At 38.8% G+C, this 27,952-nt stretch overlaps 1 protein-coding gene and 1 long non-coding RNA gene across 5 annotated transcripts in view; both read left to right on the forward strand.

The window, feature by feature from the left end:
- LOC100643642 (zeta-sarcoglycan) overlaps positions 1-27,198 on the forward strand; it is a 186,209-nt gene extending 159,011 nt beyond the window's left edge. For all 4 annotated transcript variants that reach the window (XM_048409987.1, XM_012320207.3, XM_020868163.2 and 1 more), the window contains 4 exons: positions 685-958; positions 21,405-21,594; positions 22,923-23,115; positions 25,841-27,198. In XM_048409987.1, coding sequence (XP_048265944.1) covers positions 685-958; positions 21,405-21,594; positions 22,923-23,115; positions 25,841-26,192 — 1,009 coding nt within the window. In that variant the 3' untranslated portion in view covers positions 26,193-27,198. The remainder of the gene's footprint in view (positions 1-684; positions 959-21,404; positions 21,595-22,922; positions 23,116-25,840) is intronic.
- On the forward strand, positions 21,749-22,597 carry LOC125385936. Its single transcript, XR_007225686.1, has 2 exons — positions 21,749-22,125; positions 22,198-22,597. It is a non-coding gene; the product is annotated as an uncharacterized LOC125385936 (long non-coding RNA).
- Positions 27,199-27,952: the final 754 nt, after the last annotated feature.

Raw genomic sequence — 27,952 nt, forward strand, 5'->3', positions numbered from 1 at the left:
GAAATATCATTAAACACTTCTAGATATAATAAAAGGCGCTTTCGTCTGACCATTGACGTCTCGCTCTACTGACCAGAAATAACGCACGCTGTTCCTGTCCCCTTCGGTGACTTTAACACACACTCTACGTGTATCAACGTGATTCTATTAACTTCCAATTAGCAATTCTTTATACATAATAATTTTTTTATTTAGCAATCTTATATTCTCTTACGTATCGTTTAATCTTTATTAAACATAAATCATATCACATTCACATTTGTAAAGAATAAAACTAACTGAAGTTAAGATATCTCCATTAACTTTTAATTCTTTATTAACTTCTTTCTACTACTTCTTCTGTTAAATTTAATGCGGCTTTATTAACTTCTCATAGAAGTTTCTAGTTAGGTGTCAGTTGAGTTAATAGTTTACAACAACTTATAGAAAATTTATAAATTAAATTTCCTGCTCGCATATAATAAATACAAATCGTATAGTAAACCGTATTTTATTGCAATCTTACTTATTTAAGGACGATTAACTAAAAGGACTAAAAAGGGCGGTTTAAACTTCGTTAGTTTCCCAAAGTTGAACAAAGAGAACATTAATGTTCACGATGACACGTGTTCAACGTGTTTATCGCTTGAGAACTCGTACAACGAGAGAGGACAGATGTTTCAGTTGACTCGTTTGTGATTTCAGAATGTCTCGAGGGCAGTCAGGCTGGTCGGACGAGCCGTGCACGTCGACCGGAGGTCGAAACGTGCGACAGTCGGCAGGGCCATCATCAAGGACGACACCTCCGATTCTCGAGGACCACACTTCCGGCACCGCGTCATGTAAAGGTGGATTCAGGTTAGGTGTTTATGGATGGAGGAAAAGGTGTTTGTACTCTCTGGTGCTCACTTTGATGGTCATCGTGATCCTGAACCTGGCGCTCACCGTGTGGCTGCTTAAGGTCATGGGATTCAGTTCCGTAAGTTTGTGATATTAAACATGTTCTATGAATTTGTTTCCCAATTAACTCATAGGATCTCTTAATAGATTAAAATCTTCGTCCCATGGTCATTGTAGTGTAGCCACTCGCAGTCATATGTTTACAGTTTTAGAGTTGTAATAACATTAAAAATTAATCTCAGAACTGCAAATACATTTTTTTTTCATTTCTAAACATTTCCTTACTTCTCGTGTAATACATAGAAAAATTAAGGGCAAGTGTTTTTGTGACTATCAAATAAAGCAGGAAAGAAAGAATTGAAAATTTAAAATCTCTGTCCTACAATTACATATATCGTTTAAATGGTAAATAGGTCGAAACAAGAAAACTTGCACGAGCTCGATTCTCCGATATATACTTACCGATATAACTCAGAAAAAAGGTCACCATGTTTACACAGAAATACCCTCATTCATTCCTCTACTCATGATTGATAAAACATACCTTGGTAATAAGCTGTCCTTTCAAAAATTCCAATTGCCGCTTGACCGGTCTACGCAAAGAAGAATTAATATTCCCGACGTTTTTTTCCCCCCGACGGATCTTGCTTTTTTCCCACGTCGAAATTATTTCCGGAATCGCGCGTTGAATTTCTTTATGAAGCACCTCTCTGGTCATTTTCGCTCGGCCGAATTCGCCTGACACGCTGTTGCATTTCAAGCGCAACGTGCGTCTATTCACGTTATTTCGTCGCGAGATACTGCCACGATCCCTGACTTTGATATTCGCCGAGCTGAAACGAGGAAACGGAACGAATTCGTGTTGGGAAACACGAATAGAACACTGACACCTTTGGATATGCAAAACGGCTTGCAACCATCATCGGTGGAAATCCGCGGGTAAGCGGCTTTTATTTGGTAATGAAGCGCGATTCGCCGCGCTTCAGCGAGATCATCCTCTCTCTTCTGCTATCCTTGTTTCCTAATCGATGCAAATACGCTCTGCCTCGCGTCGCTTGTTGCACTTATAGAGTGCCATTCTACTGCGATCGCCTCGAGTGATTCCGATTAGACCGTCAAGTAGAGTTGGAACGGTTTGTTCAGACGCCGGTGGGTTGGGCCAACGTGATGGAGAGGCTCGAGATTTTAATATCGTCGGATGGTTTTTGAATGGGGTGATATATTGTTGACTCGAGCCCGTTATGGCTGATAAGAAGACGAATCGAATCATCTGTCATGTCGGACGTTTATCAAGCTCCAGATAGTTTAAGCTCTGCAGCGGCTTTCGCTTTGTGTGTTTAGAGAAAACGAATTGAAAAATTATTCTCTGCCTCTTCTTTCGTATATATCTCTTTCCCTTTTCTTTTTTTTTTTTTTTTTTTTTTGTAGATTTCTCTTGAACGCATTAACACGCTAATTACCTGACAAATCTTCTATATTTTCTCAAAAAGGAATACCGCCTGTTTCAATACAATACGTCGTTAGTAAAGAAATAAAATCGTTTATGCGTTTTGTACTACATTTAGTAGTTTATATCGCTAATGTAATATCAAAAGAATTCAAATATAATGAACACGAGTGTTCCTCGAATTTTCATATTTCACGGCAATCAGCATGTTAAACACGTATAAAGTTCTTCTCAACATTACAGATCACTTAACGTTACAGAATCAAATCAATTGCTTCTCGACGAGCGAATGCAACATCCTGATTCCGTGTCTGATCGCTTACGTCTCGATCTACTGATTCCCGCTGACGAAAGAAACCATCCGCGCTAGCCTCGTCCTTTCCGTTGATCTTACCACGCACTCTATTGCATACGCCCAATCACCAATTCCCTCGCCAATATTCAACCAGCTATATCTCTGAAAATGGACTTGCTACATCCCAAAACTTTGTCTGAACATTTCTCTGTAACGTGGTATAACACACACTCCTAATAAAATCAATTCCTGTCACGTCGTTGGAAATTAGTTTCAGGCGAGTTTCGCCGTTGGTACAACAGGCCTCTGGTGCAATCTATACAACCGGTTACCAACACAGATAAGATTCGCTCCTAACGCCACGCGAACAGAGGCGCGAAACAAAGGGGGAAGGGCAGCAAGCTGGTTAATATAATTCGCCGTAATTACCGGAATCGTTGTATCGCGCCCGGTATCGCGGAAATCGTCGTTTGCACTTGCCACTTCTTTACGTGGGCCGGTTAATTCCCGGTTTATAATTAACCGAGCCCCTTGGTGGCGGCCTCCGAAAGCCAGGGGATGAGAGGCGCTCGTTACGAGCTGCGAGCCTGATAACAAGCTCGTCGAAACGAGCTCGCGATCGTTAGAAAAAACACTCATGCCCGCCGCTGCTTGTTCCCGTTGTTTCATTATCGTTATTGCCGAAATCCTGCCGCGCGAAACGCGATATTTAATGGCGTTGAGTAATATCGCGGAGGACGGTGTAACCTTTCGGCTGACCACCGCTACGGATTTATGGTGGCCGCGTGCGAGTGTTGCGAACCATAGTTCGACAGAGACCGCGTAATTAACGCTCTCCATCGCTGAATTTATACGATCCACCGATGAGTCAATCCGATTTTTCGCGAAACGCCCGGATATCGCTGGATGCTACGGAGTGACGATTAGATCGGATTAAGAATTCTATAGAATTCCTGAAGTGTCTAGATTTGTCAATTTTTAGCTCTTTGTAATCTAATGATATTGAACTAAAGTAAAGACGCTGAATTTCGTTTTAGTTCTTCTACTAAAAGTTTCATCTAGTAATCAAAATATAGTTTTCGAATTTAACATATCGAAGATAGATAAGTCGTGATAAGATGATGAATATAACTCAGAGTGCAGAGGATTATAAATGTAAAACCTATCTCTAATTACGTCTTATTCTCTGATCAAATAGCTTCGCTATCGAATCAGAGAAAGCAGTCACGATCAAATACTCGTTAAATATAGTGATAGATTTATTAATATTCAAACATGTAACTTTTCTCTCACAATCTCTTAATTCTTAATTATCTCGAATTTCGCTTCCCCGTTTAATCGATCTCTTCTCACTCTTTACGCCAATATCTATCCATCAGATTCTCGAAGCGTCAGGCTTATTAAAAAAGAATATCCACGTTTGGTAGCGTGAACGGATGATTTTTCTTCCCACAATAACGGCGATCACGAATGTCCGATTTATTTACGACTCGCGAACGGAAAAGCGACACACATTACTCACGCCGCGTCAAGGTGAATCGTTCGGGGAACAGCATCACCGGCGGCAAAGAACACGCTTCGAGAAACAAGGGGACGTATAGGTGAGACTGTAGTGGTAGAAGAGATGTCGACGATGCAACAGGGTAAAGGCGAGAAGAGGAAAGAGAAATGGAATAGGAGAAGCGTAGACGAAATCGGTGCAAGTAGAGATAGCGGACTCTCAGGATAGCCCTGCGCGAGAACGAACGAACGAGCTAAGGTGGGAAAGAAGAAGTAGCGGAGGCTTACATTTCCCACGGGGTATCCTTGCTTGCTCACAGACTCCTTACTTACGGATTGATACTCAATTTCCAGCGAGTTTAGCCCCTATCGAGGGATCGTTGCGCCTGATCGCGGTGGCTCCTTTCGATTTCAAATAAATTCGATAATGGCGGATATATAGGCGGTGAAGAGTAGAGGAGTCTGAGATGGTGTAGCGTACTCGAACAGGGATATAGAAAGGGATTTCTCCATCGTCTTTACCTTAATCGACAAGGTTCAGGTAGGAGAGAAGAACGAGCTGCTTGGCCTCGTCTGGCTTGTCGATGGATTCGACCCCGTGATGGACGATTTACGAAGGACGTAAGGCATTTTTCGAGCTTTCGATTTTAACCACCGCCACCAATCGTTCATCCGCAATATCGAACGTTTGATTATCAGCTCGGCGCGTATGAAATCTTTTTCTGAGGTTTGAATTTGCCAGGTCTATAACTTCGATTTTTTCCTATCATACGCCTTAACGAAGCAGAAATTTCATATAAATTGGTTATATTAAATTTTAAAGAAATTTATCACGAGAATAATTAAATTTCATCATTGACTGCTGCGAATAAATAAGATATTCGGTCGATTCTTTTGTATCTGTTCAAATTCGGGAAGAGTAAGAGTTATTAGAAATATAGGAACATTCGGAGAGAATTAAAGACACCCTGTAATCGGAGCAATTTTTTATTAATAAATTATTTTCGAATCATTGCCATAAACATTCTAAACATTGTTAAGATGGATTGAAGTTTAGAAAACTTTATCGTACGAATTGTAGTAACTTGCGTAATCTAGTAAACGATTCTTAACAGATAGAAAACCAACGAAAGACTGTAATTGCTGCTTTCAAAATTATTCTACGGATTCTAAATAGAAACGAACAATAAATTTCTAATCCAAAGGCACAATGAAACACTCAACTCCCCGGGAAGAACAACGCGGAACGATAAAATGCAAACGGTGTCATCCTTGAAGCGTGAAATGGAACGAGTCCGTGTTCACGAAAGCGAGTCCGTTTATAAAAATCGCATCGTTATCAGCGACAGTGGGAATCGTGGATCGTGCTGGATCTGAAATTTCCCGAGACGCGCGAAGTTCATATCCATAGCAAAAATACTTTAGCCTTGTGTGTTAGCCGACGTATACGAGCGAAAACGCGATACACTCGCGAGTCTGGAAATATTTTATACTCTGTCCTTTCACCCCTTTTTCTACCAGTCTTATCCACCATTCTTTTCCGCTTTTTCATATTTGATGAGCGAGTGCGGAACTCCTGGTTTTGCGAAAAACCTTTTTACCCAAGCATCACGAAACCATCTGGCTTTGCTCGATCCTGTTCGCGGGCAACGTCTTCGGGAAATTAAGTCGTTCTTCTCGATTAAGAAGTTGGATAATCGACGAGCGAACCATTTCTGGTGTATTTTATCGGAGATTCCAAGAATAAGTTATGCTTTTTACAGATAATTTCGTTTCATACATACACATGCACATGAACAACGAAATGTCGTTCGTTCCCGTAAGTTTTGAATAATATTGATTACAAAATTATTCAAATTGAAACGTTCAAATGATAAATAATGTAAATTTCAGAAATGAAAATTTTTAATCGATACAATGAATGTATTTTTGTTAATCCTAACGCTTTTTCGCTTAAATGGCTTATAGCAGGAATAAATGGAATTATTTGGGTTACCTACTACTAGTTTTTTTGTATATAACTTCAAAGCAGTTGCCACAAAACTTACTGAATTCCCAAATTAATTATCTCCGGAGTTACTAGTTTGTCCATGAATAATTATCGGCTTAAGGGGTTGAAGTTAGCAAGTGTCCAGTGATTTATAGAGAAAATTACATATACAATAGCAAGCTGGTGTTCCTGTCAATATTAATAAAAATGGAACTATCGCCTATGAAAATTTAATCATCGAATATCCAATATTTCATTCGCCATAAATATTCAAGAACACATCGAGCAGGCAGGATAATTGTTGATTGATTGAATCGCAAATCAATTACCCGGTTCGACATTTAGATATTTCCAGAAATGGTATCGAGCCAGGCAGCAGCTACGAATATTTTCTTCGATCCCGCATATTCTTCTTCCTTGGCTTTCCGGTAATCTAATAATTCGATGGTTCAACTTTATCGAGACTATCCTCGCTTTTGTATTCGACCCATTCGAACTTAACCCACTCCCTTCTACGTCCCACTGGCTCCGTTCACCCCAATTCAGTCGTAAAATTTCGTTCGCTTACATCGCGGATGTTCGCGTCGCTCGAGAAACAGAATTTAGTGCGCGAACTCCGTCGTAAAGTTGGCTCGGTAAGAAGGAAATTCATAACTAGCAACGCTTCCAATATCTCCGGTCGGATCGAAAGGTCTTACGAGATCTTCGATTACGAACAATATATAATATCACCTCGAAACGTTATGTTGGCTGGCACCGTATACAGATACTATATTGCCACTAACGGCTTTACGTATACAGGACGGTAGCGAAGCAAACGCTCCCATGCCTCTTCCGTAATATCGCTTACGAAATCGACCTCTATAACTCTCCTATATCCATATGGAGTTCACCTGTATACGGCTCCCTCTTATATTGCATCAGGGACACTACAGCCGCGTTACATTCGAGGGTCAAGGTGAATCCCGTGTCGCGATATACCGACGTATCCGCTCTCGAGCTCTTTCTTCCGTTGCTTCGTTACGTAATAAGTTGGTTATCCGAAGCTTTCTAACTATGGCTCTTATCCTAGCTGTATATTAATTTCTTAATATTGTAACTGCGGCACGTTTTCATATGTTTCTGTACAAAATCGCAGATGAAATTTATATATCGTATAAGCTGATTATTAGGGCACTTTTCGTGTAACGTAAAAGAAAATCAGAAAAAGTGGAGGGAAAGAAAATATTTCTGTTTATTACAGTAATTTATAATTTGCAAACAGCGTAGCCCGCCGAAATTAACAGATTGTGCGGAACGCGATTCTCGATGCTTTTCGCGGTTACACAGCTAAAATAGCGATATAGGTTTTCGGTTTTATGCTGTTTGAACTCAAACTTCTTTTTTCAACAGAATAATTAAAAAAAGAGACACAAATAGTTATAAAGACTTTTAACCCGTAGTAATTTGCACTTTAAAATTCGTAAAATATTATATGCAAGAGAGTTTCAAATAGCAAATGGAAACATGTAAAATACGAAAATTTAGAATTTTTCATAAAGTGTTGTAAACCCATAAAATGATTTCATTACATAATCAGCAACTCGTAACACGGTCCTTTTTCCCATATTTTTCCATCCAGTATCCAATTATACGCCGCGTAACCAGGCGACGAATCGATAAATGGGGGAGGGAAGGAGGTTAATAGCAAGGGTGCCGATAAAAATTCGAAAACAGTTTCCGCGGGCTAAATAAATGATGAAAATTTGTACGCGTTGGCTCGGAGAAATATGACCGTTACACGCTGGCCCGCCGGACAAAATTCTATCCGGTACGTGCAATAAAGTCGGATCCACTTTTACACGACCTCATATCTATTGATTTAATCAACGAAATAATAGCCATTGTATTCACCGGGAAATCGGTTGATGGTTTATAAAAATATAACCGGTTAACGTCCAAACAGAAGTCATCTTGATGAGTCTTTGTCCTGTCGAGAGATCGATATTCGAAATTCTCAAAAATTCATGAAATGAATTCTCACGGACGGAATACGTTATTGAAAATTTATCAACGAACGAATCATAGAAAGCGCAAATTCTCGTTTCTCTTCAGCTGTCGTGTACAAATTTCAAATATTCAAATTCGCACGAATTTTGCACAGGAGAGCGAAGCATAGAATGTTAACAACGAAGACTATCGACATAGAAATTTTCGCGAAACGGATACTTCTAAAATTTTACATTTTACCGGTCGTTGACTCACGGTGGATGAATCTTGCATAAACTGTGGCCAACTTGTCGAACAACGAAACGTAACGACGAAGGACAACGGACAAAGCGGTCGATATTGATTCATTGGAAAAGTTGCCCTGCCGGCCAATAAATGCGTGAGAAATGGCCGGGTCACCCTGTATATACATTGCATATAAGCGGGTGCGTTAGTATTAAAGGATATCTATTACAGCGGCCAAGCTAGCAAGTGCAAGTACAGTATACCGGGCACGGCGCCATGAATTTTGAACGTACACCGGTACCATAGTTGTTGGCCAGTGAAACTGGATCGAACAACGGGCGGACGAGTTTATCGTTCCCAGGGATTTCAACCGCGGAGAAACGTACGATTTTTTCTTCCATTTTACGACGATCACCTTTCGTACCACCAACGTTTTCACCTCTGGTTTTCGATGATCCTAACAATATTTCGTGTGAATTTCCATGGTGGAGCGCGATCTCTTCTTTTGGTTAGAAATACATTTTATAAAAAAAAAAGGAAGGAGCAGATAAAAGGATATTATTGAGGATGAGAAATGTAGTTTCTATATTAAACTTGAAAGTATTGTTCAGATTAATCAAGTTATTTGTATTCAAACCATTTGACTTCAAACGATTGCATATCTATGAAATGTTAACGTTGATGATGGTCTTCGTTATAATCATAAAAATGTTATGTACACAAAACATGACTAAACAGAAAATTTACAAAGAATTGATTTAGTCCAAGCAACCAATGTATTCCCGCAACACTGGAAAGAATACTACATTACCCAGTAACTGTGGTTCTTTTTGAGTCGAAGAATGGTCGGAAGAATTTCGCTTTTACCTTATTTGAAACTCAGCAAGTCAGGTACAACAACAAATTCAATTAGTAAAGTGCTTCAAATTACCGAAAGTCAAGCGACTTCACTTGGACATAATAAGCTTACGCTCGTGAAATATTTTGGAAAATATCATGGCAAAACAATATTTGTATGTAAATGGAATGTCTCGATTAAGTAGTACAGTTATCCGATAAAAAGGCGAATGCATTTTTTAATTAAGAGGGGAGATGATACCAAATTTCGAACTCGATGTTGGTAAGAAAGATTTTTCGTGTAATCCGAAAGCTTTTACAGAGCACGAAAAACAATTTGTGCTGTTGTTATCGAACGCAGAGTCTAGGATATTACACTGAAAAATGAAAAGGATATTCGTCGGTCTTCTTCTATTCCTATTAGTATCGTTGTGACTGCGTACATTAAAAGCGTCGCCATAGTGCGTCGTGAAACGCATCGCAAAGGAATTTATCAGCTTGGTCCGAAATAAAGTAATTACCGCTGCAGTGGTGTACTTACGCGTGATCAAAGGCAACGGGACGAGCGAAAAGTTGGGTTATTAAAAACTATAAACAACACGGTTTCCCGAGACAAAGTTTCAAAACCGTGGCCTGGCTGATGCGTGGTGTTCATTCACCAGTCTTTTCGCGCTTTTCCGCGTATTCGTGTCGCCTCGTTTACCACTCGTTCAAAGCCTACCATACTCCCTTCTCCTTCTATTTCTTCCATGCTCTCTCCTTTTTTTTGTATTTCTCGTTATTTTCTCCCTTCCTTTTTTTTCACGTTGCCTCGTTTTTAATCCCCGCGACTACGCGCAAAACAAAACAAAAAGAAAATGCAGAAATAAAAGAGCTATTGAGGTGGGAAGATGAAGAAGGATAGAAGAAAGCAGAACGTCGTACGATACGTAGATAGAAAAACAGAGAGAGCAAGAGGGAGAAGAGTAACCGGGTCGCCGAAAGGTATCTCGCAGTGTCTTTCGCTGCATTGGATAGAGTAGTTCCCCTTCGAGGCAGAGATTAATTAGAGAACGAAGAATACAATAAATGATTATATCGAGGAAGAAGAAAGTGGCAAGGCCAGTGACGGAAACCGAAGGGGCCGAGACGAAGGGGAAAACGAGACACCTGGAAAAGGCTCGGAGTATTATAAAGGAGGATGCCAGGACCGAACGAGACTGTACCGACGTTAATGATGCCCTTGGGGCGTCCCGTCTCCTAGCATCTTCTTTGTAAATTATATAAAGAATTGTTCCTATTAATGCAAAAGATGTGTACGAAATATATATATATATATAATTATATTATACATGTATGCACTAGATATTTAATTATTAACTATACGTACATAGACGTAAAGATATAAATAGAAACGAAAAACGATGAGCCACGATATGCACGGTATCAGTTACCACTCTCCTCGTTATCTTAAGAAAATGATCTGCGCGAGGACCGCTCATTATAGAGCATCACCATTTCTTCGAGGTATCTCTCATCAGATTATTGTCCGACCCGCGCACACACATTCACGGGCTGCCACATATACCATGCACAAAAGGGATCGAAGCATTAGATAGAACGAGTGTCAATGCTCGTTGAGTTTCACCCGGTAAATACCGCGATTGAATTATCAGCGGATTAACAATTCATTCGCTGCCGGCGGTAATGATAATTACACCCATTTCGATCCGTTACATTCGGCAGCGAATCGATTCGAATATTAACCACGACGTGACCCGTTGGAAGTCGCCCGTCATTATTCTTTGATTCACGGACCAATGGTCTTTTTTCTCTTGATACTTTTAAAGCCGTCTTCTTATCGATTATCTTATTTGCAAAGCTTTCCGCTTAACGAGCGATATAATGGTGCATAATCATCGGAGAATGAATAGGATATAACATAATTAAAGGTAACTTGTGATGGATTTATATTACAAAGAAGGATTGTTAAATTATTATAAGCAGAGGAGTGAGTTGCAAGGAGAACGGCATGCTCTAGTTTTCCATATGACCCAGTGAAGGAGTAAGAGGAACATTAAGTGTGCCGTGAGAGAGATTTGCACATAATTGATACAAGTCATCCATCTTCTCCAAATATCCATAGAATATGAAACAAATTGGCAGTTGACTGGAATATCTATCCAGTGCAGTATTAAAATAAATAAAAGAGCATAAATATAATAAATATCAATATAAAAATCACCTGTTCCCTCTGATCAAACGTTAGCTTCGTTTGCTGTCCACTTTTCAATAATCGCTTGATAACTACGCTAATACACTCTACAAATCCAGTATCGAGAAAGACTTTCTTTAGAGTGTCCGGAAAGTTTGTAGCATACGCACTGCTTCTTTCAACGACTTTTTGAAAAACTTTTCGACAAACTTTTCGACAATGAGTTTCTTTAAGTTTCTAAGAGATCCTAAAAAGATTCTTTAATAGCCAGAATAGATAGATAGGGTGATTATAATATATCCGCTAAATCAAATTAAACATTACTGTTAAGGCTCAACTTAAATTAAGCTATCTTTAATAGTTGCTTCAATTTCTTTTAATATCCGATTAATATCCTATTATTCTTTTAATATTAATGTTTTAAACATCCTTTTAAGAACAGAACGTAGCATTTCGTTTAATCGATCCATAAATTTCTCCATGTTCTTTCATAGCCTCGTAACTCATCCCTCCATATCCATCGGAAAGCAATTGTTCGGACTAAATCTACAATTCCTCAAATTCCTCCTCCCCTGTCGTTACTTGAATCACCTATGCTTAACGCTGTTTCATACCTCTCCATCCAGAAAGCTTCACCGTCATCCCTCCGTTCTTCTTCTCCTCATCGCACAGCAACTAGAAACGAAACGAAAACGAAATGAAACGAGCTAATCCCGGTCGGCGATGTATCAACGCTGGCAGCGAACTGTATTGCCGCGTTTCAACTACGAAATCATACCGGACGTTGGTAAATCCTAGCCGGATAGCGAGACCATCCGCCATCAGTACACTCCGCGATTTAATCCTTGCGCCGTGCACAACGTAAAATAACATGAAATTGCAATGTCGCCACGACGATGTAACTGCAGGGGTGGGGGTGTGGTCTGGCTGGTTCTCGACGTTGAGGGGCGAGTGGTTCGCCACGTAGAGGGTGCTGACAGGACTACCAGTCGGATTACTCGCGGCAAAAGTTAGACGACTCCTGTCCAGCTCGGGATAATTACGTGAGGTGCATTAACGTGGTGTACGTACCACCTGCATATGTATAATTACGTGCGGTTTAAGCGCGTGTGCGGACAAGTGTACAAGGTGTTTCAGGAACATAGAACCGAACTTCATGATTACGCAGTACTCATCTAAAGATTGTTCACAGTTCTTCCATATTGCTTAAACGATAATTCTGCGAGGAAAGATGTCGAATCGCTTGTTGAAACTAACGAAAAGGAAAGTATTTAATCGCTTATCGTAGGAAACTTTCACGTTCGTATTGTGTGTGTTACGTAAAGCATTTTGCAATTCTGCTAGCATTATAATGACACACAATTGTCATGATTCTATTGGTAAAACCCGAAACCAGTGTGGAAATCTATATATAAATTACAAGGTATTTATGGCAAATATATTTTTTAGCAAAAAACTTAATAAAAATTTGCAGCATAAATATCTATCTTTAAAGTTATTCAAGGATTTCCATATCCTTTTGTACAAAATTTCCACACGACTTCCGTATTTTTCTGTACTAAATGGCGGATGATTTTCATACTTTTCTGCACCAATGGACGAAATCTATATTTTGTATAGGTTTATCATAAAGAAGCTCTTAATGCGATGTAACGGACACGACGCGAGTGTAGCGTGGCCCGCCGAAATTAACAGAATAAGTAGACGATATTGTGGCGTCGCCAGCAACAGAAATGTTAAGATTCCTCCGCTTCTATTCACGGATACATACTTCTAAAGTTTTCCATCAACTTTTTGAAACTTCCTATAGGGGGAGGTATCGTATACGTAGGTGCTGTCGACAGGAACGTGAAGGAAAGCGTTTCTCCATCAGTCCTGCAGAGGGGTCTGTGTATTGCGTGTGCTCGAACACGTTCGTTTTGCATCTCGCTTCAACATTTCGATTTCGGACTAATTCCAATGTTATGCCACATGTAGAGTGAACGACCGGAAATTTAAACAAGAACACAACGGGATTGTTTTATCGCAGTCGATTGTCTGCACGGAGAGATTCGATGAAATTTCTTCACGGTCAGGGGTCACGAGCTAACGAAAAGAATCCCAAGTACTCGCATGGGAAAATTAATTTCGCTCGCACACGGGTTCGTCGAAATTTGTATTTAGTCAAGATAAAACGTTGGTAATTTCTGAGGATGGGGATAGATTCTATTTTATGTTTTGCGAGGGAGGATTTGTTAAATGGAAAATAGATATTTAGTTAAATGGAAAAAATTTTATTTATTGTGCATTAGTGGATAGCACAGTGATTCGAGAAATATTTTGAGAACAATATCTTTCATAGTAAAATTGAATACCACTTCTCTTGTAATATCCTAAGAAAGGTATTGACACGAATTCGAATTAACACGAAGAATATCATAGCGTCTGATCTACATTCATATTAACTTCACAATATGGAACTTAGTACACACAGCAGTATTTAGACGTAACCTGTGTACTTACTGTGTACGTACTGTGTTCTTGATAATAGAAAAATATTAAAGAATCAAAGCTAAATAATCAAAGCTAAAGATGGAATAAAGCAAATATACGAATGCACATGAACAAGATTATGAAGAAAGTGCTATAATACAATGTAACATCCATTTTTTTTTTTTACGAAATAGAACTGTTCTCGACAGATTCGTTGCCAATACGTTATCCGTTTAAGGCAGATCAATTTTTACTAACAATATTTTTCATACTGCGTATCAGTAATAAAAGATAGTGTCGACAATTCACGTGAACACTCTGTGTATGATAGATTCGCGAAGAACAAACATTTTGAACAAATAGAATAGCAGCAGAACGTTAATATTAGTGAAATAATATCGAAGGAAATTGATCGATGAGAATAAAATGGCCAGCGACTAAATTGGCAAAGCCGTGAAAATGGTGTTCGAAAGTCTGTAAATAACGCGCTTTGTATTAATTTATGGACGGCGAGCAGCCGTTCAGAGCGCGGCGTTCCGAGGGCGTCGTTATGATGATATACACGTGCAAGGGGTGTTATTTGGATTTCATTACGTCCCGCTCGGGGCACTCCTCGTGAGCACTCGTCTTGTCCGATGGGAGCTCCTAAGAATCTGAAGCAGCTAGCCAGGGGGAAAATATTGGGTCAGTTCGTCGCATGATCTCTCAAATGATCTTACATTCGTAAATCGCTGAACAGGCTGGTAAATATGAACAAAGAAAAGATCTACTACTCTTCTGATATTATTAGCTATGTTTATAACCTTTTTCGTTTTTTACTGAAAGTCGAGTGGTCATTTGATTTAATTCTTTTCAGTACGGCGACTTAATTTTTGCACCGTTTCTATTATATTTCACAGTTGGAGTAAATTAGCTAGACATTGTCCTACATTTGTCGTTATTAAAAATTCATTATATTTTATCAAATCATCGTATTCCGACTGCGAATAAAACGGAATATTCTAGATTTGTTCTGATTAAAAATTCATTATAGTTCGCAAAATCATAAAAACGTATTCCAGCAGAGCATATCTTAATTAATTATACTAATTAAAACGAAACTAGCCGATCGATATACTGAAAAATTAAAATATGTGATTAAATTCATGTACTGACAATTTTTAACTCATATTATTGTGATTTTTAGCCAGGTAATTATTATTAGACTGTAGAACCATCTTTTATCTTGAATTATTACTAACGGAAAATAAATTTTTTCTCATTTCCTTATAAAAAAAAAAGACACAACGTATCAAAATTAGAATCGCTTTTACAGCAAATAAATTCATATATCTATCATTTAATTAATTGACATTAAAGATTTTAAAGTACTTTAAAGCTTATAGGTAAGCAACGTTGAGCACAAACGACAAACTATTTGTATCAGTAGTTTCTTCACCGTCGTATCTAAAAAAATTAGAAGCATTTGTTTCAATTGATTAGTTGCTTTTAACCGAGAATATGATACGCGTACAATGCAAAATCACAAAAAATGGAGAATTTTATAATAATTGGAAACGCGGATAGCATCCGAGGAAAGAACGAAACGACTATCGCGATCGAGTCGATTTGATTTGATTTCATGCCGAAATCGAATCCAGCTAATTTCATCCCTCCCACCCTCGGCTAGCGCGCAATGGACGAAAGTTGCGAACCGGGCTGATCGCGTGTCGCTAGATTAATTTTCGTAACTGTGATTATTGGATGGGTTTTCGGCCACAATTCGGGCCACATTGAGTCGAGATATTGTTGTTATCTGGATCGATTAATTGGACGAAAGTTGACTTTCCGCACATTATATTTCGTACGAGTAAAATTGTAATTACATTGCCCAGGGAAAACATCGAAGGTTTCGTGTCATTTTATATTTTATGATGTATTTGATTGCTCGGTTAATTTGTAACATTTTTTGAAATTTGTATGTTCTGTATATATAGAAATAAATGCGTATTGTATTGTATTCTGTATGGTATACATCCTATGTAATTTGAAAAGAGTTATTTATTATGTACATTTATAAAATATTACCTGGCAAACTTTGCTTTTAGTTGAACGACAAATGCGTTAATTAAAGAGAAAAATCTGGTATCACCGATAAAAAGAGTTTTCCGATATGAAAGAAGACTTTATGATTTCAGTAAAAAACAAATAAAAGATTTATCCCACTTCGTATTATGTATTTTTACGAAATAGTTTTTTCATAACGAAAAGAAGAAATCACAGGAAAAGTAAATGAATAGGCAAAAAGTTATCGAAAGGAACTGTGCAAGTATCATTTAATAATATGCTACTTCTACAAAGATATAATGCTTTCGTTGTAAAATTTTCGAATTAAATCATGCCTTTTTATATACATGTCGGAGATGAAGGAACACCGGAACCTTTCCTTTGGAACTTTGGGAAGACCCCTAGTATTGTAATTTAGATTTCACCATAGCCGTATTAAGAAACTGTTGTCATTCGATCCGACTGTATTTATTTGAGATTTATGATAGTGAGCTCGGGCTCGAGGCGACAATCAGTAGCCGAACGTAGCCGCGGTCAAAGGGATGAACGTTTTGTCTAACAAAGGCATGAAGTAATTCTATAGCTCTCCTTAAAAGAAATACTTGGGACAGGGCACGACGGTAAACGTTTCAATGGTTTCTGCCCCGTGGCTCGCCACACGCAGACTTTGTCCTTCGGGTAAGATGATTGCCAGATGCCAACGCATCTTCACGGTATATGTTTAGCTGGGCGAGGACCCTCTACGAATATTAAGTTTCAATTATACAAAGTCTTTCAAATAGACAAATAGCCTGTGCCCCAACTACGGGAAGATAAGAGAAATCTATCCTTCCACGAACGACGCTTCTCGCTAGCAACTTTCCCCAAGGACAGCTGATATCTTTCTCTAACCACCAACATGGAAATTGACCAATTAACAGCAACGTCAATTTCCCTCACCCTTCGAGCGAAGACTTTTCTCCGCGAATCCGATGATCTCGTGCCCTTAGGCACACCCATCATAGTTTTCTTCGACAGCATCACCGCGACGGAGAGTCACACTCTCTAGTGCGATCTCATCAGTAATCGACCTGTCTTTCGTATACGTAATAATTGCCCCTTGCTCTAACATACAGTGTAACTTAGACGCTAACGAAGGGTAAAGTTCGTCATCCCGTTGACCGCGGATTCGTTATTGAGCCTAGGATCATTGTCAATGGCTTCTCGAGTATCTAATTATCGCGATTACTTGTCCAATTCCGTCATAGTCATATTTGCACTAGTAAATATCTCCTCTATCGCATAACGATCACGTCTAGCGTCAAGAGGGATTCGTTTCACGCCCTTAACCCTAACTCTAACCTTAACGCCAACCCGACATACATAATATCGAACTAAAACGTAGTTGTTATACATTAGTGTATGCACGTTGTATGTCACGTGATAACATCGAAGGATCGTCATTAATTTTGCATTTTGTAATATAAACGACTGCTCTTTGATATAACTATGGGACGAGCACGCTTTGAGTGAAAGTTTAAGAACAAACGCGTGTAATTTCGTGATAGCTTTCATCTACAAAGTGGAAGATAAAACGCGTAAACACGTGAGAATGCAGATACATAAAAATATAGATACAGAGAAAATACTTAACATCGGAACAAGGTGCATTCTAACACATTCAAAAAGAAAGCATTTAATCCTTCAAACAAGTGAGATCAACTCTCAGTCGTTATTACGTTGCAAATTTTAAGAGTATTCTGCGTAAATACGTGGAATTTCTTATTGCATAAAATTATCTCGTTATCATGTTCCTTGCTATACGTTTTTAAGCCAGTCTTTCCTTAACCGATGTAGAGTAACAGCGATATATTATTTAAAAACTCGTGATCTGTACCTACCTCAGCCAGTAGATGTAACTAGGTGGAAATTTTGATAGTTACATAGATAGGAGTACAAGTTCGAGCTGTCAAGAGCTCACGTTTTAAATAAAACATTCCGAAACATCGAATTTAGTCGAGACTAGTGTGGGAAACGCAAATAGAAACGAGATTCGTAATCCATGCTCCCAATGATAGCGTAGATGTCAAGAGTCTCTCTTTAGAGGGCGACCGAAATATCTATTCTACTACTGATAAATTCATTTTTATTTCAAAATCGAATGTTCGTATTATCTTGTCATTTTATTCATCTAAAAATAGTACGAGATCGATATCCTTAAATCATTGGCAAATGAACCATTTTTCGTCTACTTAAAAAACAAGAATTATTTTTCGTAGATTTAAATAAGCAATGCCATATTATATACGAGCCCTTGTTATCGAATTAGAATCGCACAAGTGAGAAGGTTTTATGCGTAAAGTAATGTAATGTACAAAAATGAGTATATAAACGATCTAAATACTCTACAGACATATTCACTATCGCTCAAATGGAATAAGTTGTCCGACTACAAGAATACAGGAATACTTCGTCGATGAAAGAAACTCTGTCAATTAACTTCTGATAATAAATTAATTGCTATTTGTACATCGTCATCTATATATTTTAACAGCAATTCGAGTAACCGAATAAATCTTATCATTTATCATCTTATCATTTCTTATCATTTAATAAATCTTATCATCTTATTTATAAATCTTATCTTATCATACTTTATTTATAAATAGAAGAATAACATTATTCTGTGTGATCCTAATTCGACGATCAAATGACGCAAATAGAAAGAAAGACACTTTGAGGTAACAGTCGATCAAAAATTCGTAGCGTCTTGATCCGAATGGCAGGATAGGCAGTGAAAAGTTCAACGACGTCTGTCCTTTAACTTTCCAGCGATCCAACGATTCGGTTGGTTCGCCTTTTGAGCATACGACGATTCTAAAAGGCAGCCACCGCTATGGCCCTCTCGACGCCATTGGGGTTTACGGTTACGGTTAAGTACAGAGCAAAGAGATCGTATCGTTTTCCGAACGATTTGGCTAATCGAGTGGCGCCACGATGGAGAAGGAGCGCACCAGGCCACGGCCGCAGCTATGCGTATATGCGCATTCGGCAGTACGCTGCCGCCGCTGCTCTCGACTTCCGGCTGCGGGAATTTAAACGAGGATCGAGCTTAGAACTGCCGAGAACCGGGAACGCGGCCCTCTTCTTCTAATAACGACCACGATCTTTTTAATTTGCCACGCTGTTGAGAGTTAATTCGAGTTTCGTCTTAGTAAAAGAGAATTAGATTGAAACACGCAAATTTTGAAACATAACGAACGTCAATTTTCTCACTATTATGTCTGAGAATAATATTCGTGTATTAGTAATTCGTTCTACAAGCGAATATTGTTCTCTGGTTTTCTTCTTTTGTTTCTTTTTAATTGAAGCAGCGTGCAAATATAAAACGAGAGCAACGAAAGAGTCAGCTTGTGGGAATCATTTTTTAAAAGACGAGACGAAGAATTAATTATTGGATGGCGAAGGTTGTTTCTGCTTTTGTGGTTGAGAAAATTCGCTTTATGGACGAAAGAAGAAAAAAGAGTTAACGGGTACCGACCGCTAGAAATTAGCTGTGAAAATTAACGCCGAGTTCTTCCGCTGGCCCGAAGTGAAATTTTTTGAGGAAAGGGTCCAAGAATTACCTGAGAGGTAGAACACGCTCGTATAAAGTAACGATCGCGCGAAATTAGCCTTAAAACCAACGTTACTGCTCGCCGGATATTTTTAGAATGTTACGCTGGATTTTAATATCGTTCATAGGCCAAATTAATTCGAATATTAATTACGTTTTCTTTCCGTTTTAAAATTGAGGAGTTGAAATGGCAAATGATGTATTTAAGTGTAAAAAAATGATTTTGTTAATGTGAAAAGAAGTAAATATTCCACTAACCTTTTACCATTCATTTTCCTTCTAAATATCTATTCTAAATATATGTATAGTCAGAGCTAAAAATTCAAATGTCATTACATGTACAAATTGGCGAAAACGATTTCAATTTCTATTGAAAATCTTCAACGGCTTAAACCGTTACTATTTCGATTCCTCGGTTAACATTTCTAATTCATCTTCACTCAGCTACTATATTTGTACCACTCACATTAATGCTAAATCATTTAAGCGCTTATACCATTCTTATTTAACCACAATTAAGACCATCACCTTTTGGCCGAATTCACGAATATCGATGAAACTTAATCGACTACCGGGTAATTCGATCGCTCGTGTTCCCTGAAACGCATTTTGTAGCCAGAAAATCCCAAAGCCACGATTATTCGGCGAGACTTTGGAGCAGCTGGGTCGAGTTTACTGGCGTTTACCCAACTAGTAGCCGCATTTCGTAGTGATCGGTCGCTATAATAAGTGGAAACTGCGGAGCAGGCTAGCGCGTGGTGATTGCTTCCAATCGAGTGGCTAATCATCGGAAACCAATGTAGAGACGACGATCTAGATATATGTACTATATAAGCTAGAACGTAAAACGATGGAAAGGGGTGGAGCGAATTTTTCGTGGCTGGCGTTTCAAGTTTGAGAGCAATCTCTCTCCTCTCTTCTGTCTTCTCTCGAGAAGACGACAAGATGCCCATGTCTAGACGCTTCGAACGCAATTACCGCGAACGTTCCTCTCACGATCGACGTAAAAATGAATCGTCGATCACGATGGACGGGTCCCTGAACATGCTCTCGGAAAAACGATAAACAAAAGAAGTTTATAGACACGCGCGCGTTCGATCTCCTAGCGCAATTAATGTAACGGGAAATTGAATGTCTTTCGTGAAAATTGCGTGAAGATGCAGCAAGAACGAGACGACGATGAAGAACGTATATCCTGGAGTAAACGGAAGAATATCCGAAGTTTATGAGACGAATACGAAACAGGAAATACATATACGCAATATGTCCGCTTTATAGTACGTTCGCCGGTTCGTCATGTGGCAGTTTCTGCTCTTAAGCCACGAGCGAGCAAGCAAGCTCGATATTTCGCTCGATACCCTCGACAATACGGTACAAGCTAACGCGACACCCCCGAGTTAGTGGTCGAAATAAAATTCTGCTCTCGCCACTATTCCAATATTATGCGAGAGATATTTCAAACGAGTCCCTGGCTTCACAATGGTTAGAGCAGGAGGGTTGTGGTGGTGGCTCGTAGTAGTGAGGCCTCGTAGCTCATCATCGCATTTATTATTCAACCGTCTGAAACGGCAATAATGTCGGCCCGATGGTATTTAATTTTCGTGCTGTTGAATCATGGCGTGAGACTATATCAAAATATATATCTGCCGACCGTTATGGATCCATAGAAATGTGAAAAAAAAAAAAAATAAGAAAAAATAGGGACGAGAAAAGATAGAGGAAGAGAGAGGGAAAGATGAAAGAAGGAAATGGAGGAAGGACGAGAGAGAAGAAAGGAAACGGAAGCGCAGTTAGAATCGGGTGAGGCAAGCGAATTTTAACATAGGAGGCCTACGGCTTCTATATTCCTTCGACGATCGTGAACGGCCGACCCAGAAAGAACCCCACGACAGAGAGGCTCGTTTATTTCCTGACAGTCATTTCCTCTTCTTTCAGGAGGGAATCGGCTCCCTGAAGGTAGTGCCCGGAGGGGTCGAGCTTAGAGGTCAGGCCGCCGTATTGGATGCTCTGGTGGCCTCCAGCCTGAGATCCAGACGAGGAAAGAATCTGGTGCTCGAGTCCTGGAGCAACTTCACCGCTTCCGCCAGGTCGCACGATGGCCGATTGCTCGCCCGGTTCACCGTTGGTAAGGATATAGTTGACAAAATATTTTGTTGAATGATTTTATTCGACGTTCTTGTTGAACATTTTCATTGAATTTTTTCGTTGCATAGTTTCAATTCGTCAACGAGCCAATTTGTCTCTCCATCACATTTCGACGAATGATTGTTAAGGTATTAACCAACGAAATATTGGATTACAGTTTCGATCGGTGGAAACGAACTATTGATAGAGATATTCGATTTGCAATCGCTTGTTTCATTGTATTTGAATGTAATTCGACGTTGTTGGTCGATTCGTAATCGATAGAGAGGAACGAGTCGATTTAAAATTGCGGTCAGAGTTAATTTGAATCGTGAAATGTTTGAAACGGAAGAGTAATTCATGATTAGTATTTAATCGGAATGTTAAATGTATAGATCGCGAAATTAAACGTTCTCTCCGAGCCTTGAAATTGTAACAAAGAATCTTCAGAACTCTTTGAAGAGACAGGACGTGAATATCCTGTGGAAAAATGGGATTACTCGGATTTTCAAAGGATTTATAGGATCGCGCGGTAATTGTCCTCAAAATCCTGTCCCCTTTCAAGATGAATGAATATTTAGTTTTATTTCATTCTTCCTTGCAGAATTTTTTTAATGCCACCGGATATGTTCGCCTTGCGTCCATTCGAGAAACAAAAGGAACGGATATCGATAACAACGGGGGTAACAGGAATGAGATGTACCCGTTAATGGACACGAACGTTTGCACATCGGTTTTACTGCTATGGAATTAAATCGCGTGACAATCGTCACGTCGAAGGCATCGGTGCACTGTATTAATGTCGATGACGATCGGAATTTCAAACATTCCCGTGCATAGAAACAAAATTGAGATAACAAAATTCATTTAATTTTCCCAAAGGAATACGAAAGATATATATCTTTCATCTAACATACAAAGTCCTCGAGAAATCCTTATTCAATTACGTATTCTCTTTTCAGGTGTTTAAACGTTTAAATGAATACGTCAGTGCTTGTATTCGGTCGGTGAAACAAAACGGTTCGAAGTAATTCCTCGTTCTTTGCAGTATAACGATTTAAATCTACGCGTGAATTCAGGGCACGTACAATAAATATGTAAACGAAGATTCGTTACATATTACTAAAGGATACCATGGCAAACTTAAACTCCATTATCCCTTTTAAACATTCAGCGAAACGTGATTCCTGGATCTCTGGTTCGATTTCTAACGAGCTCGTTGTCCCGTTGAAGAAGTTTCCACTTCTTCGTTTCTCTTTTTATACCTCTCGTTCCCTTTTATTGTGAAACGGGAAATGGCAGATGACTGTCTTTTTGTCCACTTTACAGGCGAGGATCGCGTGGACTGCGTGTCGAGAGGTTTCCGGATAACCGACCCTCGAGGAGGAGTTCTCTTCTCAGCAGATAGGGAGCAGGTGGTGGTGGGGGCAGAAATGTTGAGGGTGACTGGCGACGGGGGTGCTGTTTTCCAGGGCAGTGTTCAAACGCCTCTGGTCAGAGGGGAAACTGGCCGTGGTCTCAGGTAATCATAAAACGGAAATTGCAATAAGCGAATATACTTCGCTTGTGTGCATAAATATTCTAGAAAAAATTTATGATCAGTTCTCATCCATACTTTGCTTTCCTAATTTAATTTGTGGTTTAATATAAAATTTACACAACGATAGAGAGTCACTATACTAAAAGGATAAATAGTTCAATTCCTACGTTCTTTTATTTTACAGATAATAAAATAGTCAAGACATATATATCTATCGTAACGTGTCAAACGTCTGTTAAGATAAGGGACATATGAGAGTTAAACAGCTTGATAGACGTATAGAAATCTAAGAAATACCACGGACATATTTAACATTCTCCTTTAAAATCGTCGCGGTAATATTTAATTGTAATTATATTTGTAGAAAGTCTCATCTCGAAAATTTTCACTGCCAGTTCAATATAAATCGTTGATCATTTTTTAGGTTAATTTTGGCTATTGTAAAATTAAGTCACAACTTGAAACTTATGTTAGGGAACACTAGATATAATGGATAAAAGATCTGAGATATAAAAGAACGTATTCAATAACTTCAAAATAAAAGAGATTTTTGATTAAAGACTTCTCGAATCTCCAACAAAGCAATTTACAATTGCTGCACTAAAGTAAATGACTGAGATAATTTCTCGCGGATAGTCTTGTCCCATATTTATTTCGGGGATATCTAAGAGTGGTTTCGATCCGGTTCAACAAACTCAGCGTAACATTTTGGGTCGACTTTCTACATCTCTCCGATAATCATCCTGGATGCTGGATTCTAGACACAAATAGCGTTTCGATATTCCAACCAACTTTTCTTGTAGTCCCCTGACTATAAATAATCATACCGAATTGCATTCAATAGGACGCATACTCCCGTGGGATTAAACTTCGTGGTAACATGTTAAATATATGGCGTCGGTCAAACGAGAGGGCAGCAATTCTGTCTGGAATCGTGTAATTGATGGGAAGATTCATTGACAAAGATTGCGTACCTTACTCTCATTGAGTATTTAATCGTTTCGTGTACAATACGATCGAACTTGTTGCCAACGCTCAGCTGCGACCAATGAGAACTGAATCCGCGATGAAAAACTGTTACGTATTCAAACGGCCGTGTATTTTCCATTCATTTAAATCTTTATTTATTCATATAAAAATGAATAGGACCCGTGCATACTTTTTTAATTCTTAAAAGCTATTGTTAAAAGAAATTGCGTTAATATTGGTAAACTTGGTTACTCTAGTACATTTTATTTTATTTTAGAAAGCAATAACGTCAAACAAATGCAATAAAACATTTTATTATTTGCACAACATTAAATGAAAAACGAGATAAGTTAATTCCTGCATTTTATTAGTTTCAAACAATATCGAATTGATAATACTACATGGCAATAATATTAAGGATGATATACTCGTAGTTAAATAATAATTCACAGCAGAAGAAGATACCGGAGAACTTTAACCTTTCAACTAGGTTAATATCTTCAAGTATATGGTTCGCAGAAACTACAAAGATATTTTAAAGAAACGTTCCCACAGTCGTGACACAAATTCTGCTCCGAATCTTCAATCTTCTTTCTGCTTCAACGTTGGGAATCTTCAAAATATTGCCTTTAAATCTTGTCTTTAAATCTGCATTATATCATATTCAATTGATTTAACAGAGCTCCAAATATTCAGTAGCCACATCGATTTCTCCATTCATTGAACCACTTGGCGGCTAAATGTCAACGACGACGTTTCGTTTTGAAACGCGGATAGTAGAAGAAGATGGCGTATTATGAGATGGGAAATTGCGATGGTTTGAAAGAACGAAGCGGACGGCGCACTGATACCGCGATTATTGATAGTGTCGGACAATTTACAGACGGATTTACGATTACAATAAAACTTTGCTCGCGCGGAAAATTATATTCATAGGATTGGATTTATGCCAGATATGAAATACCGAGGATTCGAACGAGCGAGATACTTCGACTGCAAGCAATAGGTCGTCGGCGATGACGAGGGATGCAGGGGATGCAAGGGAGAAGGCAGTATTGGAAGAAAGGCACGGTCGAAGACCCTGCTTTACCACTTCTTAGAAAGAAGGATCGATTATTGCGAGTCTGACGTTGCAGTCGACTAGTTGCCATATTATTTTGTCGCGCGATATTACAAGTTTTCAATCGCATTTAGCTTCTCCAATATGCTACTGTATTTCCTACCTGAGATTCTATCGCTCTCTCTCTATATATATTAATTCCATTTCTTTGTGTTCTATATTTGTAGCAAGCAAGATTCAAAGCAACCTTCTTTTCCTTTAATTTAGTTGGTAATTTACAAAAAGGATAAAATTAGACGATAACATGGAGTCGTTAAATTGAAACTTTGGACAAACAACATTTCATATTCGTCGACCAACATTTTTATTCGTTTAAGGGTGCATTGAAGAAATCTGATTAACAGACGTCAATTTCATATTACTAATACAAATAGTGGTAGAAAATGATATATTAATAATAGAAATAGTAAAATATTGAATAGAAATTATAATGGAATTTGAAGATGAATTATCAATTAATAACATAGCGTAATTAATAACATAACATAGCGACTCAATGTTATAGCACCTTTAAACATGCAATGCGAATAGCGCAATTTCACGCGTCATTTCAACGGTCAACTTACATGTCAATAATAAATAATTGTATGCAATTATTGACAAATTCTCTGTCAACAGACTGGAGTCAGCAACCAGATCCCTGAAGATCAGCGCTCCCCAGCGAGTGGTCATTGAATCCTGGGCGAACGAGATCTCAGCCTCCTGTTTGACGGATCTGAAACTTCAAAGCGTACACGGCGGCATCAAATTGGACGCGAAGACTCTCTTCATAAAAGGCTTGAAGACAGCCAGTCCTAACCAAGCACACTCTTCGAGAGAACAGCAGCAGCAACAGCAGCACTCCAGCAGGACGTCCTCTCACCAAAGTCAGAGAGACACGACCATTTATCAGTTATGTGCCTGTGCTAACGGCAAACTTTTTTTGGCTAGGTCCGAAGGGACGTGTCAAGCGGACAAATCGATTTGCTAATACTAAACGATTAAGCTAGACGCGACTCGATGTTTGAAAAAATCTAAATAAAGGATCCTCGCAATGGAGAAGACACCGATCCTACGATAAAACGCGATGTAATCAGATTGACGAGCGGAACGAGCAGATGGTGATCGAAATTTGTCGCGCGGAAGTTGTAGAAATTGATGGGGGTTGCGGTGCATGGTAGTCGAAGTCCCGAGATCGCCCGAGGCCTTTCGCTTTTCGCTGATGTTTCCGCTCTAGAACGACGCGTGAACGCTGGTTCCCATCGTTTAGGTCCGCGTTTCGCTGTTTTATCCCGCTGGATCCTATGGACAAAGCGTTGGCGCCTCGCGAAAGATGAAAAGGGAAAAACAAATGAACACTGTTAGAAACCGTGTTTCCAATGGCGGTGCTAATTCCCGATCTGTGGATCGACAAACAGCGAAGCTACTACGAAATGAATGTATATCTTGTATATTAACGAAATGGATTATCGGTAGTCAGCGGCTGGTAATCGAATCGTCATCTCGTTCCTGTCTGTCTCTGCCCTGTCGTTAGGTCGAATCATTTTCCCCCGCCCAATTCTCCCTTGCTGGTTTTTTTTTGCGCAAAATATCGTTCATGTGACCAGTCGATAGGCAACGATTTGCAGTTCCTTTGAACCTTATCGAACGAAAGTTTAAAAAGAAGAGAATGAGAGAGAGAGAGATGGAAATGCATATGAGAAAGAAAGAGAAAGACGTATGAAGAGATATATCTTGCCGTGTTAAAACTATCGTTTCTAGAGTGTGCGCAAAAATCTGTGTGTTTTCGCCCGGTTCCGGATACGCCGATTAGAGTGACACGTCGCGATTAGAGGAACCTTTATTTTGGAGCGTGTTTTGCGATTAAAGGGAGAAGCAAGTGTAGTTCACTGTAAAAGGATCTGATTGTGTGATCCAGCTTGCACGCTGTACATCGGCCATGTCCATCTATTTATGTATGTGGCAATAAAGTGGTTATTGTTACTATTATTATTAAACATGATGAAGCATTTTTTCTCGCCCTCAAGGAGCGACCTCAGTACTTCGTTCTGTGCGGCAACAGGTACGTAGAATTTTATCCTCTGTCCTTCGAAACGAAAAATTTTTTTAATTGAATTCGACTATTGCCTTAGGTAAAAGTATTCAAAGTTTGCAATGAGACACATTTTCTCCATAATCTTTCCTTTAAATATTCAGATCTACGCTTGAAAACGATAAATTCATATATATAATAATAATTGATCATCTCCCAGAAATATCTTTGTCGCCATTTCATTGGAACCTGCAGACTGCCAGAATATCATCCCTTTTTTAGAATATACGATCTTCTATATCGAATCTAAGTATAATTTAGAGCAGAAGTAAGTAAATAAATGATATCTTGAAGTTATAAGCTAACCTCGCCAACATTTTTCCTTTCAATATTTAAGTCAATGCTTAAGAAAAATGAAACTCAATATTATCTAATAAACCAATATCATATTCCATTCTCTTTAGCGCAATCCTATAAATATCGTTGATAATTTAATACTGTGTCAAAGTATTACAAAATCCTGTCTCTCTTTTCCAACATATAATCCACTTAGATTGTCCGATCTAAACATGGTAAATAACATTACAAGATGACATTGCGTCTGACAACCTTTGTCTTCAAAATCCAGGTCGATGCTTAAAAATAACCGAACCTAATTCTTAAAGAACCAGAACCATTCTTAAGTTTATCATCCAAAGAAAAAAAAAAAAGAATTCCTG

The sequence above is a fragment of the Bombus terrestris genome, chromosome 2 (assembly GCF_910591885.1).
Source record: "Bombus terrestris chromosome 2, iyBomTerr1.2, whole genome shotgun sequence".
NCBI classification, from domain to species: Eukaryota; Metazoa; Arthropoda; class Insecta; order Hymenoptera; family Apidae; genus Bombus; species Bombus terrestris.